Genomic DNA, 18,850 nt, shown 5'->3' with positions numbered 1-18,850 from the left:
ACATAAGCCACTGTGATCGCTCTATCACAGATCTCAAGGCAGGCAACTGGTCTAAATCTAGGGCCGGATGTACTAAGCCATTTATTGGGGACAAATCACGAGATTCGCCAAAATTACCAGGTTTGCTACTACTAGATTGTTTTTTAGTAGGTACTAAACCCTTTTTGCCATTGGTATGTGTTAACCGAATCTTGAAATGGGTTTAGAAATGCATACTTAATCACTATTTGGAAGGGGCTGTTTCGCTATGCGGCAATAGTCTGGCACTGCCATTTCGGTTGTAAACCACTGATAGGTTTCAGATTCTTTAAAGAAGCTGGAACCTCCTGCGTTAAGGGTAGAGTTATCCCCTTGCTACCTGAGTGGGCAGTGGTCCAGTAAAATATTGCAAACCCTGAAACTTTTAAAAATAAAGTAAAATAAAGTTACGAGAAATTACGATACCAAATATCTAATATTAGTCCTCAAGTAGGTTAGTAAATCTATTTAAAACTCCAAAAAGTCACATCAGAAAATAACTGGAGAAGAGTGACTCCAGTTGATGCCATATTGGTAAGGCCAGATAAAAAAAAATATACGGGAGTAGTGCGAGTTTATCATAAAGAGTTTGTCTTAGTGCATGTAAAACTAAGCACATCTAGTTAAAAATATATGGGAGTAGTGCGAGTTAGTCAAAAGTGCCTAATATACATCTAATTTAAAAGTGGCCTGAATTTCACAAGAGGTCAAAAACATCATCCAATAACCAATTCCATATAATCAAAAAATTATATTGAATATACACTCAAAGGCCGCAATTTTCAGTCAGACAGTCTAAAACCCGCAAGATAACATGTGGTAGACTGGTCTGGAATCAGTTTGGATTGAAAAGTAATATAGTCATGTGACCAAATTGTGTGAAAAAGTGGGAAAAGAAGAGGAATTGAAATTCATAGAGGGGAAGGTAAAGATCATATAGAACACTCATTAGTACATGATAATTTTTAGATTCCAGAATTGATTACATTGTTCCAATGAGATATTGCAACTTATTTACACATAGCAGTAGACATGTAGTATGATCGTATGGCTAAGTACTGAACATTTTCCTATTAACACAGTGGTGCTATCTTATAATTTTTAGATTCCAGAATTGATTACATTGTTCCAATGAGATATTGCAACTTATTTACACATAGCAGTAGACATGTAGTATGATCGTATGGCTAAGTACTGAACATTTTCCTATTAACACAGTGGTGCTATCTTATGGTATTGAATACTGTCCCCATAATCCTCCAACTGATGTGTCAGATGGCTAAAATATCTAGTATTATATCCAGGCAAATCATACTCTGTGATCATACACCTCATCATTCTTGGAGAAATACATGTAATTTCCTGTTCGTATTCAAACCAAGGTCCACATATCTAAGTTTTATCAGCCACCTAGTCTCTAATTTCCTGAGTGCTAAGGCAGCATTTCAGAACTCAGAGGAAAGAGTTAAAAAGAAAGGAAAAAAAGATGCTATGACTCAGACAACGCTGGATGCATCACAGCACTTTTATTTTATTTTTGTACTTTTAATGATGTTGTCTTATAAACATACAAAAGCCAAATAGAAGACTTATTTGGCATTGTCAATCTGTTCTTTGCCATATTGAAGAACTGCGTGGCTGCTGTACCACATGGCAAAAAAAACTTTTTGACTAAGCCAATAAATCTTGCATAGGCGAGAACTATTGGCTTTGCCATTGCTTGGTTTTCCTGCAGGTATGTGCCTTAAGAGGTCATGGATTGTAATCAGAAAAGAAAATAGGCATGTTTGGAAGGGCATTGGGGAGCTGCCTGCTCTCCCCAATGCCCTCATTCACAAAGTGAAGCTCCCCCATAGATAGTTTTCACTTTGTGAATATCAGCACCCGCTTTCGGGAATCTGTACCCAATCAACAGTTTGTGATTGCAACCTCAGTTACAAATCATTGCTGAATTGTGGTCTGTGGAAGGCACCCCATCACGCCTCCATCACATTCCAATTCACAAAGTGCACACTGAGAGCCAGAAGGACATTTTCAATAATGATGCACCTTCAGTACTTTGAGACACAAACTTTCACAGCCGCACAGTTTCCAGTTTTGTGCGTCACACGATTTCTGACCACAAATAGTCCTACTACACTATATCAACAGTTCTATGTTCTTATAAAAGAAAGAGGGTTACGATTGGGCCTCGCTCAATTGACTAACCAAAGATCCCTTTATCTTTACATTGTTGTATGTCAAAGATGTGTTACTGCTGCTTACTTGATTGAATGGATTTTCAGCACCACTTACTAGGAAAGGGATCTAGCATTTGTATAAAGTCCTTCTTTGCCAAGTAAGACAGAAATGTTTGGTTTTACACCTGGATATCACCCATGTTTTCCAAGGATACTTTCTTTCACAACCCAGTACTTGATACCCGCCAGTTCTTCCACTACGATGTTGATAAAGCAAGCGATGAGTCCTGTAAGAATTCCAATGCAGCCACAGATGACCCAGCGCTGGATTTCCACCGTTCGGAATGTCTGCAGTGAAGTGGGAGAAAATTAAACTTCGTTGATAAAGATGTTTTTTTAAAAGGCACACAACACTAATTAGGAGAGCATTGTTATTTATTTCATGTGAGGTTTCAATCAAACTGAAGATCACAAGAGGTAAACAAAGAAGGCATAACTACTGAGACCCATTCAAACAAAGCAGTTTTTTTTAATACTGTACAGTTAGCAAGGTGAAGAAAACCTCTATTTACCCATAACTACTGTCTACCAGCGCTAATATATTACAAGGACTCACAGGTTTAAATCTTTTCCTGTTACGGGGGAAGGAGTCCCACAGTAAACTTAGCAGTATAAAATCATAACAAGCCTGGAAGACCTTACACTTGTGTTGCTCGAATAGCACACTCATCTCACTTGAGAAAACCCAAAGTCAGCCAATGGGGTATAAGTACCCGCAATTCCACCACTCCCAGAGGTCATCTTTTTCCAGCATGAGTGTGGAAAGAGGTGCACTTCTATTCGGGGAGTAGGGACGTTTTCTTCTATAGCATTGAATCTTCCATAGATTAAAATGTTTGAACCAAAATAGCAGTCAGTACAACTTAGTATACCTTAGTACAGTGTTTCCCAAAATTGTGGGTCGATACCCACAAATCAATTTTTGGTGGGTTGCAAAAGCCCAAAGAATAATTAGGATGCGGTTAAATTCTGTATTTATCTTGTCACATTAGCTGCGCTTCAAAGATGGAGGTCAAACATCCCACTGGATTTTCTGATTAATTGTTACTTATTATTACATTTTTTTAACAAGGGGATTGGTGTTTACAATCTCCTCTTACGTTGCAGAGAAAGAAAAGTAATTTGTGTGACAATCTTGCTGGGATAAGGAGTGTGAAACGAAAGTATGTAAGATGTCAATTTTTGTAAAAACAAAATGTTAATATATATATAAACGAACTGAACACATTCAGCAGTTAGGAAAGCAAAAATGAAGCACATTTGTTTTGTAATTTGGAACAAATATTTTAATAGGATCAAAACATACAGAAAGACACTTTACATGGTGATGCCCAAATGATAAATTATCATTGAAATCCAAATCCCACGGATTATCATTTGCGTGCAATATAGTTTGATCAGTAAAACTGTACGTCTATATAAAATAGGTGTCCATTTCGCTGGAAATGTGCTATCTGTAATGACAGTGCAGTGCCACACAGTGATTTAGTTACATTAAAAAAATCACCTACCTTATGTCAATTATAGTTGGGTAGGTCAAAAATGTTTGTCATTCCAAAAATTGGCTTATGGTACTAAAAGGTGTGGGAATCACTGACTGAGTACATCAATACTGGAGAAAAAGGATATGAATAGGAATGCCCACCATATGTGAAAGATTACAAACTGCTGCTTGTCTCACCATTCCATCTGTCTGCAAATACATCGAAGCAGATGTGCTGAGTGAAGGTGTGTCCATTTTTCTATGTAGCTGTGCAGCGGATATCCATAATGGACACTCAAGAGTAGCGAGCCACTGAAGATGCCTAAGTGTTGTGAAATGTGCTTTGATGTTCCCACCTTTCTGTGGCACTAGGGGACAGCAGATTCTACCCATCTTGAGATTCCTTGCTTTACAATGGATAATCCTTCCTTGGTAAGAGAATGTTAATAGTAATGGATCAGGAATTCTGAACTCTCTTGTCCAGATCTAATTTTCGGCATTTGTGCAGATCGAAAGTGTGCAAAGCTCTCTGATGCACCTACAATGCTTGGGAAAATCTTCGAGTACTATCATTTAATTGAGGAGGAAGTCAGTAGGAATTTTCGGTATGAACTATGGGATTGTGCGCACTGTGACCTTTTTGTTTGCGAATTGCAAAAAGGGTATTTTTATTGTAAATTCCTGTATTTCACTTACCCTATTGGATGAGGGAAGAGCCAGTAATAGCACTGTTTTCCAGGAGAGGAATAAGAGACTAGCCCTGTGTATAGGTTTAAAATTATTCATTAGTTGTGATAATACCTTATTGTGTTCTGGATTTATTAGGGGATTCCTTGACAAAGGGGTGGCTCTAAAAAGACCCTTTACAAATTCTTGGAGCATCCTGTGAGATGATAAAGAAGGACGTGTCAGAGAACGAGGGTTCCTTGAAATGGCTACGAGGCGAACTTTGATTAGGGGCCTGAAAGGAGTACGAGCCTGTTTCATTATGTAAAGCAAATGCAGAATCTCTTGTATTTAGCTGTCTTGTTATGTCAGTGGATAGCACCCTGGAATACACAAGAGTTTCTTTACAATCTGCATGAATGTCTACAAGAACGAATTAATTGAACCCAGAAAACAAGCCAAACAAAATTACGGATCACAGTAATAATGAATAATTTGCCCTTAGCTTCTAGAGAGGAGGTTCACCTGCGAACCCAGTGGAATTTCTTCTAGATTAAGCAGTTTGTTAACTAGTATTATCTAAGCCAAGTCCGAGTGATTAGGATCATAAGGCATGGTTCTAAATACAGCTTCACGATAGGTCATGGAATTAACGGGAAAGGAGGAGAAGTATGTGCACAAGTCCTTGATCATACAATCAAAAGGCATTCCCCCACAATCCTACTTGTAGTTACATGCTTGAGCAGAAGTGACATTTCTTGTTTGGTAATATCGGAACAGGTCCAGCATTGGCTTCTCCCATGCACTGAACACTTGCCTCAAAAGTTGTTGTTGATCTCCTATTCATGGCAAACCGGAGTTGTGCAACTGTAGTAATCTGCTTGTTGTTACCTGTACTGCCATGATATTTTTCCATAAAAACAAATCTGGTGTCAAATGGACTAATATGTTTGAGACTAATGCCGGCCTACTTCTTGAAGTAAAAACATCAACGTCCGGTTGCCCAGACCAAGCGATTTACTCAGGATAAGTAAATTTTCATCTCTTTTGATAGACCTGGGTTGCAGCACGTTGCTGTGTTGGTTTACCTCCAGAGTACACAACAGCCCTCTGGCTATTAGCTCCTTAGGATAGGCTCCCAATGTTTAACCCTACTTTAATATGAGGTAGAGGAATGAGGTAGAGGAATAGAGGAATGAAGACCCACACCGCTGTTCTTTGCAGAAATTCACCAAAAAAGAGTATTTTTTATTTTCAGTGTAACCTGAACATGGATGTCAAAGGAGCCGGATATTTGTGCACATTTCTTGTCTAGTTCTTCCTGTATTGGCTGGAGGGTTCGCTGGCAAAAGGGAATGAGACATAGGACAACATCATGCACAGCAGCTGCTGCGGAAGGTGCACATCGATAATTGGTTGCTTTGGGATTTGGCTTGCTAGTGCAGCTAGGTTAATTTGTCTTTTCTGTGAGGGGGTACAACCTCTATTCTTTAGTGTATGGGCTCGCACCTAAGAAATGGATTGTGTGTTTCTGACGAAAGGATGATTTTTCTTGGTTAAGAGTTAGACGCAGCCTCCTAAATAAATGGGTACAGGCTGTCACTGAGGCAGAACTGGCTTTCTATTCCATCAGGCATTTCCCGGGAGGCTGTAGCCACTGAAGAACGGATTTGAAAGTGGGATTTGAGATAGAGTGGGTAGAAGGGAAAGTGATCAGAAAAGGAGTAAAATAGGAGAAAGAGATTGGATGGATGGAAAGAGAAAGGATGAGTGCGCGAGGAGATTAGGAGGGCATGGCTGGTTTAAGGATTTTTCATCAAGGCTGCTTATGGTTCCCATTCGAGCCCTGCTGTCACTGACTGTTTTGTGGCATTGGTAAAAGCGTCCTTGCCCAACCAATCATTGTGGTATTGGCATTCTTGATGTCCCAAACATCAAAGATGGGCAGTTTCGGGTGGAATATTTTCTGACTGCAGTTGAGACCAAAAGGGAGAACTTGAATTAAAACTGGCAACTGGCTTCCTTAAAACTTAGAAAGTTCTGGTGTAGTGAAGGGGTATGTCAAAAATTGTTGGAGATGTAAAGCACCAGAACATCCTTTTTACTTCAGTAGTTTTAATAAATCCTAAGGGAGAAATATGAAGAACATCGGTTTTCTCAAGAAGTGGACCGAACAGGTCTCCTTTCGCCGGACTTTCCTTTTTTATTTGAAAACCCTGGGCATAGAAGCCTACCTTCTGATAGCTTTTCTGAACTAGGCCAATCCCTCCTCTCCATTCTATGATAAGGTTTCTGCCTTTAGTAAATGTAGAAGTCTGAATTTCAGCTAGGGCAAAAGCGTTCATGGAGGACACTGAACAAACCTCATTGTGCCCAAACTAAAGGCAGAGTTCCTTCCACCTATGGTGCCATCGACCTAAAGGCTGATATCCTTCCTCCAATGGAGCCAACTGGTACTGAGGCGGAGGGAAAAGTCAGTGAAGACGTCCCATCTCCTTCGAGTGACTTACACCTCTAACTCTGGGCTGGGGTTTGTTATAGGCTGCTGCACCTACGCATTGTATTATAAAAGCTCTGGTTGATAAGGTTAGTTAAGATAATTCTGGTACGCTTAGCAATATGTCTGGCTCCTTTCCCTAGTACTTTGAAATAGCTGGGAAAGTCATTGCTGTGAGGCACCAAGGTGTGTCTGGCGAAGTACATCAACAACATGTTTTCCAAACAACAACTGCACATCAAAGGATATATCCAATATTTGATTTTGAACTTCAGGTCTGAAGCAAGTCGCTCTGAGTAAGTCTTGCCTACACAAAACAGCAGCCAGCGAGCTGGTGTAATTCAAGATTTACCACCATCCATTGCAGTCCATGGTAGCTGCTAAAGTTCTCTCTATCTTGGCTTCCTGTTTTTTGTCTTCTAGCAAGAGATAAAAGTAAAGATTAATATCAGGCCACATCTGTCGAATGAATTTCCCTAAGATTACATTCAGATTGATGTGGCTGCCTTTAAATATACCCTCTTTCCCAAGGCATCCATTCTCTGACCATCTGTGAGTGGATAAGCTGTGCAGGGAGTAGCTGGGTTTCTTGACATCATCTGGGCTGCCTCCATTACCAGCAAGCCTGCCTTGAGGTTGTTAGGCAAATTATACTTTTTGTCAAGCCTTGGAATTACTGTTGCCTGTATTGGCATTTCCCAAAACTCATATAGGAATGGATCTGTTTTCATTGTCTCTAACTGCACATAGCTCTCTCTGTATGCGGATGACATGTTACTGTATCTTGGGGAGGAACACAAACCTCATGGGGGCAGCAGTGGCATTATTGGACTTCGGGGCTCATTCGGGCCTTACGGTCAACTGGGGCAAGTCATGCATCTATCCCCTGAATTGCGATGCCCCTGATCAAGGTCCTATCCTCTCGTTTATGACATTGCGGTGGGAGCGAGATACAGTGTGGTACCTTGAAGTGTCTGTTTACTGCTCCCCGGACTTGCTGTATGAGGGGAAACTTTCGGCGTGTGTTTGACTGGGCTGTGTTGCACAGTTGCCTTCTGGACCACATTGCCTCTGTTGGTCAAGTGCCGATGGCCATATCCAAAATAATCATACTACGAGCCTACTTCATCAGTTTACAGCACTTCTGTTGCAATTGCTCAAAATATTCTTTCAGGAGCTAGATGGTCTGCTGCTCTGGCTTTTTTGGGGCACTTCACGTCGCCAAGTTGCACTCAGGAAGTTGCGTTTGCCTGTGGCTGAGAGGGGCTACCTGCTCCCGACTTAGAATTAAACTACTTTGCGGCCCAGCTGCATTAAGTGGCATGCTGGCGGCCTTTCTCTGAAAGGGTGTGGGGACAGCAGAGTGTGGTCTCCTACCAAGGATTGCCTACTAGGTTTTCTACTGAGACCAACACCTGCTTTCAGAGTACGAACCTCGAATCTCCTGATTAGGACTGCGCGCTATGTTTGGGCCCGTACCTTACAGCAGTCTTGTATGCCAACCTCATACTCCTGCAAGCTTCCTCTTTTGGCGATTAGGTGTTGGAGTCGCCTGGCGGTCTTGCCAGATCAACACGAGTGGCCGGCTGCAGGGATTGACGTTCTCAGTGAACTTTTTGCAGGGGAGAATTGTGTCCGTTTTCAGATCTCCGTGAGTCTTATGATATCCCTGCAGGCCATTTCCTGCTTCATGGTGCCCTGATACGCAAGATACAGGAGTGGTGGGATGCAAGAGTCACAGAACCTACAAAACATGACTATTTGCAAAATCTCTTTCATATCGCGGGTGAACGAAGGTGATCACATTCCTTTATAGGACTTTGTTGGAGCAGGCGCAGCAGACACTCACGACCCTCCGGTTACGCTGGGAGACTGACTTCAGGATGCCTCTCTCAGATTCCTCTTGGAGGAAGATGCTAGAAAATAGTTTTAGGGTATCAAGAAATGCCTGCTTCAAATGTATTCACTTCTTGCACTTACAAGGGGCCTCTTTGACCCATTGCCGTATCCATGCCATTTTCCCGACTGCGACCTCGGAACGCCACTGCTGCGCTGGTGAAGATTTGGATTGTTTCCACATTGTCTGCTCATTTGCTTTTAACACACTATTGAACAACAGTCCTCTAGGTGGTGCAGGGGACCACGTATAGAGACTTCCCTCTTGGTCCCTCACTGTGCTTGTTAAACCTCCATGAACATTTGGCGGCCAGTCAGGTTTCTGGATATGGCCTTAATCCTTGCCTGCAGGCAATTGACCATGAGTTGGAAGTCTGTTCAGGGTACCGATGATAGCAGGAAGCCAGGAAAACGAAGCGCTTTGAGACTCATGGAAGAAGGGCAACGATTCAACTATCCAAATCCAGAAGCACCCAAGACCTGTCACCGTACTCCGAAAAAGACTTACTGCATGACCAGAGGAGCGTCATGGTCACCTCCAGCTTTGACTGCAGGATCCACACTTTCACTCACTGTCAGGCCACGGACACACACTTGGGGAATACTCCAGCGAGAGCGTGTAAGACTGAATACCGGGCCCCTCATGATCATTGAGGGTTTTGGCACATATGTTTTTGAAGGTCTTTCAGTCTTTCGATTTGTGATCTGGGTAAAGGAAAAATACACAACGCCTGTGAGGTTCATCAGAATACTTACTCTTTTTTCCAAATATCTTAGAGGGCTTTGAAAAGTCTTTTTTTCCCCCCAAGATCCTTCTATGTCCAAAAATATTTTTTTCTTACATAATTCATGTGTATTAACTGAAGACTCTACGAACACAAATGACTGCAGGCTTGGAGAAAGATTTAAGAAGCAAGTAAGACCAGTTTGTCTGAAGAAAGCGCAAGGCTCTAGGACTCCCTTTCAACATGACGAGCAGTAGAAATCTTGGGAGAGAGGATCTCTGAAAAGGGTGAAATTCAGGGCACCCTCATCTTTTTGGATGAACTTCTGCTTTTCAATGAGGAGGGGACACTAGGGGACACTAGTTTAAGGCTTCCCACGCGTGTTATGATTTCATACAGCTATTGTACGTTTAACATAAGATGCTCACCTGACTGGGAATGATTCAAACATGTGAACCTTTGAAAGATTTAACGCTGGAAAAAGTGTAGAAACAAGCTTAGGAGCTCTCACAACACAAACTCAGCACAGTGACTGAAATTGTACTCCTTCACAAGTTCAATTGTAACATTGTTTAGTGCTGCTGGATGCATTGGAAGAGCAGAATGAAGTGGTCTAAGTTCCAGAGGGGAAATTCAAGAGAGCTTCAGATGTAATAACTTATGATGAACACTGAGAAACTGACAGATGCATGGACAGACTTGCTCAGAAAAAAACTTTACTCTAAATTATGGAGAGCCAAAGCAACTGGATGGAGTCAACAAAACCTTTTCAAACATGCCTGATAACTTCTGGAATGTATTACTAGAAACCGGTCCCAGGAAGTTCATAAAGAACAATTGAGGAAAATAATTGAAGTTGCCAGGAAAAGGTGCTGGAAAAAGAATTTTAAGTACTTAATGTTCTTCCCAGACAAACTTAAATTCGTTCATGCAAGCAGAGCACTCACTTTTTTATGTTGGCAAAACAGGCCTGGGACAGGAAATATTGGATATGTATAAAAAAGGGAAATTAATCCCTTATGTTGGAGACCATCAAACAGAGAGGGTGGCGAAAGACACTAAGCAGAGATGCCCTATGTAAAGTTGGAAGATTTTGAATGGGAAACTGAGCCTTTGAAAAAGAAAGGAAACACACTATCTTAAACTATTGATGAAGAATGGTAATATTGCAACCTGAAAGAACAAAGGTTGGATGGCAATGGTGCAGACCTAGAGGGTTTAACATTGAGTGATAAAAATGAGTGAAGGCCCGTGGCTGTACCGCCCCATGTAAATCCCTTGAACCTGACCGAGTGGTAGGAGCTACATCAGGTCCTACAGCCAGACAGCTCTGTGATTGTTAAAGGACAGGGGCTGCTGAAGCACAACAAGACTAAACAATTATGTTTACGTTTGTTTGTAGTTTTATCCAATATATTTTGTACTATGACATGGCAGAATCTACTTGAGCCTATGTATGGCATGGGACCCATGCCTGGCTACGGCATACATAATTTGGACATGGATACTTGAGCCCCCACTGCCAAGGTTCCAGATTCAACATGTTAAAAGATTAAGATGCCTACTTCAAGAAGGATGAGTTACTGAAGAGACCAAACCAAAAGGTGGGAATGGGAAACTGGGTAAATATTTCCTGGTCAGGAATGACACATTGCTAATTTTTTTTGAAAACCTTTATTCAGCTTATGAACAGTACACAGCGTCTGCCTACAACCACTACGGGCCGGCCGCTATGACATACAGAAACAGTACAGGTCATCGCAATAAGCGGAAAGCTAAAACAATAGCGCTACAGTGTGTCAGTAGCAAACGTAAAAAGAATCATGCAGGTTTCATTTTCTCAGAGTTAAAGAGGATCGTACATTCAGATCAGAGCCGAGAAGGGCGGGCCCTACGACATAATATCAACCAAAGGGACCGCAACAATTGGAGTCATGCATAAAACAGTGCAAACAGCATACCCGAACAATATACTACATTCCGCGCCATCTTGGGCCCACCCAGTCGACCAAACCACTTCAGGATATTGTGCAAACGTAGCCACTATATAATAGGACATGAAAGGGCACGCTTTATAGCAGGAAGAAAGGATCCGGCGTCATACAATAAAGTGACTGTTATAGGGACAAGCCATGTAGGAGGAAAAACACTCACCAAAATTATAATCAGGAAGAGAAGACAGGATAAGCAAGCAATCAATGGTTACGTACTGTTATCAACGCTAGACACACAAAGTCCCAGAAGCTGCGTGAACCTCAGAAGTACAAAGTGCGAAACCTACCCAAAAGGAACACCACCCGACCCCCGGCCCGATCCAAATACACGAAAATAAGGAAAAATACAAAAAGGGAAAAACAAAGGAAGAAAAAGGAGACAGCAAAGATCAAAAGAAAAAAAGAGGGCCATAGGAACATAAAACAATACATAACAACATCCCCCCACCCTGCACCACTGCGTGTGACTACGGCCCACCCCCCTAGCAGCGTGCCTGTCGCCCATTAGAAACCCGAAATATAGACAACAAGAAAGAAGAGGAGAAAGAAAAAGGAAGAAGTATAACACCCAATATAGGGAGGAAGAAAAGAGTATTCTAATCTACAACTCCCATAAGGAAAAACAAGTCGGGAGGAGGTCAGTTCCACATACTCCTGGTCATCACCGGCCCCATAAGCATCCTCCACCCCAATTATCATCAGCACGACAGAACTAGCAAACAGTACTGCAGATGGGGAAGAGTCATTTCTAAATGTGCGAATAAATCAGACAAAAAAGCAGTCCCAACCTAGTCCCCGCCCGTCAGTGCGTCCATTCCACTAAAGAAACCTCCTAGCCCTGGCCCGATCGTGGACGCACCCACCCCCGTGAAAAGCCAATACCTTCGGAGAGAAAGTGAAAGCCCGCCCCAATGAAAACAAAGAGGCAAAATGGCCGCATTCGGTAAAGAAGAGATGTCCAAGGACAAGATGGACGTCGCCAGTCCCAAACAGAGCCAACACATAAAGGGAGCTGCATTTTCAAGGCAGTAATACTTTGCAATGTAGAAGGTATCAATGTCCCTATTGAAGAGGCACAGTCAAACAGGATAGTCAGGTGTTGCAGCAGCGGCTCCACGGACGACGTGGGTGAGGTGGTGTGCTGCACCAGGGAGGGAGACATTGTAGCAGCGCTAGGGCGGTCAGACCGCAGCCCACACTCTGTTTCATCGCAAAGCAGCTGTTCCGTCACACACTCCCGCGGCAACAATGTTTCACAGGCAGGGATCAGCGGAGGCTGATCAACATAGCGAGGAGAGCGGAATGGCAAAGTATAGCCCGATCTATCCGCAAATCCGTCCAGCCGCTCTCCCAACAGTCTCGAGCTTTCACGCCACTCATCCGTCAGTTGAGTAAGAGCAATAAGAACAGAAGTGCGGGTTAATATCGGTTGATCATACATTATCTCCGTGTTACGAGGCGCTGTAGACAGGTCCACTTCCCAATCGGGCACGAGCAGGGCACACCGGGCAGGAGCCGAGGCGCCGTCCGCCAGTACTGCTGAGGAGCCAGTCGTCATGTTCCTGCCACCAGGGACAACAAAGGAGTACAGGCGAGGTCAGCGCTATGGTGCGACGAGCTATCCCCTCGGGACAGGACAAGTCCGCGATCGTGGACGGCAAATAGTGAGGAGTCCCTCTCCGCTCGGCCCAGGCAGGGGCGAGGCAAGGAAAGAGCCCCGGCCGCCGGAGCACCCCCGACACTGGAGGAAACAAAGCGCGGCTCGCCTTCAGGTCCCGCAGATGGAAGCGGAAAAGTAGACTCCAAACTGTCTAGCGTTACCCTCCACACAGGCGCCCGGTGTAAACGACCACAGATCCAATCGACCAACACAGGATGTCAGCGCCGCTCCAGCATGATCGGCCCCCGCAGCGGCCACAGGCGGCGCGCTGCATCGCAGGTCCCGGGTCCAGGGCTAGGGTAAGCGTCGGCAGGCATCTCGACGAAACCTCAGGTTAGCAGACAGGTAGGGACACCGGAGGAACACCAATAGCATCAGAAAACTTTCCCAAACATCCCGGTGGCACGGAATAGCAGGATAGTGGACAGGATAGTCGCGAGGGAAACAGAGGCTCGGGGAGCCGGGAGACTACACGTCCGTCTCCGCGGCCATCTTGGCTCCTCCCCTCCACATTACTAATGTTAACATGGAACATCAGGAGACCTGATATTTAAGTTAAACACTTGCAGTGAATATCTCTGCAGACACAGTGTACAAACAAGTGCACAGAAAAAACACACAACAACCAGATAGGTCAAGAACTCAATAATTACATTGACTATCAACAATTGCTGTGTTGAGTCCTATCAGACCACCCAGTTGGCGGAGCCTCATCATGTAGGATACTCAAGCCATGGTTAGTCTGCAAACGCCCAGGTGTATATTGGCAATGCATGACTCAATCATGGTCTGGACACCGCAAATGTTAATACAAAGGTGGTACTGATAAGTGCAGTGCAAAAAAATATGTATATAGTGAAGTGGCTAAAATGGCTGTCAAGGCAAACAAAGACCTTTATTAGTGATTGCCTGGACGTCAGATTAAAATTAGTGTAATGACAGTGTAAAATAATCACTGTCCAGCTTGCTTGGTGGAAAACAAAAATCAGGCCAACATGTTTCTGCCGTACTGTGTATATTCACTGGCATTCGTCAGTGCCAAGCTCTCGTATGCTACTGCAAATTACACTACCAAATGTGTAGAAATAAACTAAAAAGGATTCAATCAAATAATCATAATGAAAGTAAACTGAAAGTGGTCGAACACGACCATCCTACCGCATCTTCTCAATTTACTCAGTGGATGCGATTGGTCTTCCCTGTAGTAGAAGTCAAGAGAAACGGAAAAACCATATAGAAAATATGTAACCACGTGGTGCTTAATAAGACATAGACAATAATTATAACTTAAATATACCCAATGTCCCACGTGTTATTACTGTGCACAACCAGCGAACAATCAAACAAACTCAGACAGATCCATCACTAATTTATGATGATCATTTAGGGGGTGCGAATATAGCGTCACCAAGAATTCTCCTGTGTAAAGTTTCAAGAACTGAAATTTAGCACTTACCCATCAATCTGTGGGAAGTAAGCCTCACCTCACCCGGCAACTGCTCGGAAAGATAAGGCCGCGCTCTAGACATGTGAGTAAAGACAGTTCCCAGATTAGATCACTGTCAAGAATATAGTACAATGTACTGTCTACCTAACCCAATAATTTTCTGAAATGCCCCCGAATAGGCTCTCACCACGAAGAACCAGATGTAAACATTAGACGACTAACATGTAGTGCTACCTCTCAGCATGTTACAAAATAGTAATGACTGCAGAACAGTCGCTCAGTTCTGTATCTACACTGCACCACTGTGCAGTATCTGTATCTACACTGAACCACTGTGCAGTCTTCAGGATGAAAAACGAGGGTGAATACCCTCATCCCAGCAAGCATGTCCATGGTCAAAACTGCTGATGCCTTAATGGCCAGACCCCAAGTACACGCTACAAAATAATCTAACTCTAATAATCCCTACTAACCTGTCCGTCGGTACCTCACGGCGGGTTCACGAGCCGAAGGGGAGGCACCGACGGGCTGGTTGAGGCCAGTTTTATCCTCGCGCTAATTGAATGATGGTTTTCAGCTGGTGCATGTACCGCTGCAACAGCGCCTGTGCGCTGTTGAGACACTAACTGACGCATGCGCAACTGGGGAGAGAGTGATGGCGACACAGACTCGGTCACACGGGATCGGGGGGAGTCAATCAGAGAACTCACCATTACGTTGCTCACGCATACCTTAGTAGAAACATATGGTCAATGGGCGCAATTCTCCCATGTCGCTACAAACAAGTAAACTCCAATTGAAGAACACGTATAGCATTTTAGATTTAACCGAGTCTGTTTCAAGATCACAGGCGGTTGTGGTGATGGTAGATCTATTTATTACTTGCATGTTAAATACATTTGGGAGATTGAGGCTGCGCATGAGAGGCCGGCAAGTGCCCTCGGGACGCGCATGCGCCTCGCTAATACTGAGTTGTATCCACTTACGCGATACAAATGGTCAATTGAGGGTGTTTGGCTGAGATCGACTAGTGCACCCTCCTCGCGCAGGCGCCCAGTGCTTACACATGCTTGCGTGAGTAGCGTTTCCATCCGAGGTGAGGTTAACTCGTAGAGCGCATGCGCGCCATCACTCTCTCCCCAGTTGCGCATGCGTCAGTTAGTGTCTCAACAGCGCACAGGCGCTGTTGCAGCGGTACATGCACCAGCTGAAAACCATCATTCAATTAGCGCGAGGATAAAACTGGCCTCAACCAGCCCGTCGGTGCCTCCCCTTCGGCTCGTGAACCCGCCGTGAGGTACCGACGGACAGGTTAGTAGGGATTATTAGAGTTAGATTATTTTGTAGCGTGTACTTGGGGTCTGGCCATTAAGGCATCAGCAGTTTTGACCATGGACATGCTTGCTGGGATGAGGGTATTCACCCTCGTTTTTCATCCTGAAGACTGCACAGTGGTTCAGTGTAGATACAGATACTGCACAGTGGTGCAGTGTAGATACAGAACTGAGCGACTGTTCTGCAGTCATTACTATTTTGTAACATGCTGAGAGGTAGCACTACATGTTAGTCGTCTAATGTTTACATCTGGTTCTTCGTGGTGAGAGCCTATTCGGGGGCATTTCAGAAAATTATTGGGTTAGGTAGACAGTACATTGTACTATATTCTTGACAGTGATCTAATCTGGGAACTGTCTTTACTCACATGTCTAGAGCGGGGCCTTATCTTTCCGAGCAGTTGCCGGGTGAGGCTTACTTCCCACAGATTGATGGGTAAGTGCTAAATTTCAGTTCTTGAAACTTTACACAGGAGAATTCTTGGTGACGCTATATTCGCACCCCCTAAATGATCATCATAAATTAGTGATGGATCTGTCTGAGTTTGTTTGATTGTTTGCTGGTTATGCACAGTAATAACACGTGGGACATTGGGTATATTTAAGTTATAATTATTGTCTATGTTTTATTAAGCCCCACGTGGTTACATATTTTCTATATGGTTTTTCCGTTTCTCTTGACTTCTACTACAGGGAAAACCAATCGCATCCACTGAGTAAATTGAGAAGATGCGGTAGGATGGTCGTGTTCGACCACTTTCAGTTTACTTTCATTATGATTATTTGATTGAATCCTTTTTAGTTTATTTCTACACATTTGGTAGTGTAATTTGCAGTAGCATACGAGAGCTTGGCCCTGACGAATGCCAGTGAATATACACAGTACGGCAGAAACATGTTAGCCTGATTTTTGTTTTCCACCAAGCAAGCTGGACAGTGATTATTTTACACTGTCATTACACTAATTTTAATCTGACGTCCAGGCAATCACTAATAAAAGTCTTTGTTTGCCTTGACAGCCATTTTAGCCACTTCACTATATACATTTTTTTTGCACTGCACTTATCAGTACCACCTTTGTATTAACATTTGCGGTGTCCAGACCATGATTGAGTCATGCATTGCCAATATACACCTGGGCGTTTCCAGACTAACCATGGCTTGAGTGTCCTACATGATGAGGCTCCGCCAACTGGGTGGTCTGATAGGACTCAACACAGCAATTGTTGATAGTCAATGTAATTATTGAGTTCTTGACCTATCTGGTTGTTGTGTGTTTTTTCTGTGCACTTGTCTCCAGCGCGATTTTTGAGCACCTCGGCGTCACTCGACTGACAGGTACTTTTGTTCTTTAGGTTGATACACTGGGGGTATTTACCTGTTAGGTCGTTAAACTTTTCCCTCGGACCCTCCTTCACCAATTTGTTGTACAGTGTACAAACAGCCTGTCTCCAAGAGACAAACCGTGTAGCAGAAAAAGCGGATAATGTGCACTAGAACCGATTGGCCCTTTATACCATGCAGGCTCTAGACCACATTCTAAAGGATTTGGGATCTGAGTAGCCCCGGTCGTCTTACCTGCTGTATTTTGAAACAAAACGATACCGGATGTTGAAGGAAGATGCCTCCTATTGTATGGAATGATCAACGAAAGAGTCAATTATTCTTAAGAGTCTAAATTTCCAATATGGACTATCTTAAGATTTTCATAAAACGGAGGCTCCTCAAGGCACAATATTTGATCCCTGCTATATTCATTCTGAATGGATCCATTTAATTGTGTACTGAATAGTGCGCTAGAAAGGATACCCCCATGTTCAAGCCACAAAAATTGACTGGCAAAAGCAGTGAAGTATCTCATGTTTGAATCAGACTTAGTGGAGCCCTGAGAGGAGTGTCGCAGAGTCCAGCTGAACACCCGCTTATGATACTTTTTCAAAAGAGGATGTTGTTATGTTATCTAAAATGGGAATGTAATTTGTGTCTGAAATGCAATACTTAGAAAGGATTTTAACTGATCGTCCACCCTTGCAGGTTTAATATAACTGTGGTAATACAGACCCAGGATCCCTAAATAGTGACTGTATCCATCAGTTCTACAAGACCAGATATTCACTAATGACAAGGGAGATTAAATGTAACATTACTATGAAAGTAATGAGTGAACGGGTTTCATTACAGGGGTAGAATGGAAAGTACATAAAGATGTTATCGTGGTTGTGCTGTTGAACTGGTCACATCTAGGATAAGTTAACTGGAAACACATATCCGTACTGATGAAATAGAAATGGCTCCGCTGGACAGGGAGAGTGCGCCTTCTAGGCTGATAAAGCAGAATAAAGGAGGATTGAGGTAAACAAAAACAAAAAAACTCATAGAAATCTACTGAATTAAATCTTCCAGAATACTACGTTTAGGCATATGTGTCATCAGGAAAGGGACTAGTGGGGCAGGTTGTTGGCTTGGTTACAGAAGAGAAATATACCTACAACTTGTATAACTTTGTGTACTAATGATGAGAGCATTTTAAAGAATACACAAGATAAGATTAACAAGGTGTTTCACATGCTTTAGAAAACGCTATATTCAACCTGTTCTGTTATGTTATAACGTTTTGTAGAGCGCACAGCTGCCCAAGCGAAGGGGCGTCCCGGCGCTAAGCAACAGAAAGAGGCTGCTGATAATTGGAAGGCCTACGGGGAAGGAAAGAGATGGGTCTTGATGGCCTTACGAAAAGCAAGGTAGTTGTTAATGCTGCGGATGGAAAGAGGCAGTGAGTGCCAGAGTTTAGATGCCAGAACATGGAAGGAAAGCCTACCAGCCTGCTCCCTCTTTGCCCGGGGAACAACCACCAGATGGTGACCAGTCGAGTGGAGCAGGCAAGTGGGAA

General features: G+C 43.3%; 1 protein-coding gene across 2 annotated transcripts in view; it reads right to left on the bottom strand.

Moving 5' to 3' along the window:
- CLCN7 (chloride voltage-gated channel 7) overlaps window positions 1-18,850 on the bottom strand; it is a 313,583-nt gene that overhangs the window by 159,733 nt on the left and 135,000 nt on the right. For both annotated transcript variants that reach the window (XM_078663121.1, XM_078663122.1), the window contains one exon: window positions 2,414-2,546. In XM_078663121.1, the coding sequence (XP_078519247.1) occupies window positions 2,414-2,546 (133 nt within the window). The remainder of the gene's footprint in view (window positions 1-2,413; window positions 2,547-18,850) is intronic.

This window comes from Lissotriton helveticus, chromosome 10 (genome assembly GCF_964261635.1).
Source record: "Lissotriton helveticus chromosome 10, aLisHel1.1, whole genome shotgun sequence".
Classification (NCBI taxonomy): domain Eukaryota; kingdom Metazoa; phylum Chordata; class Amphibia; order Caudata; family Salamandridae; genus Lissotriton; species Lissotriton helveticus.
This window is presented reverse-complemented; position numbering and strand designations above follow the sequence as displayed.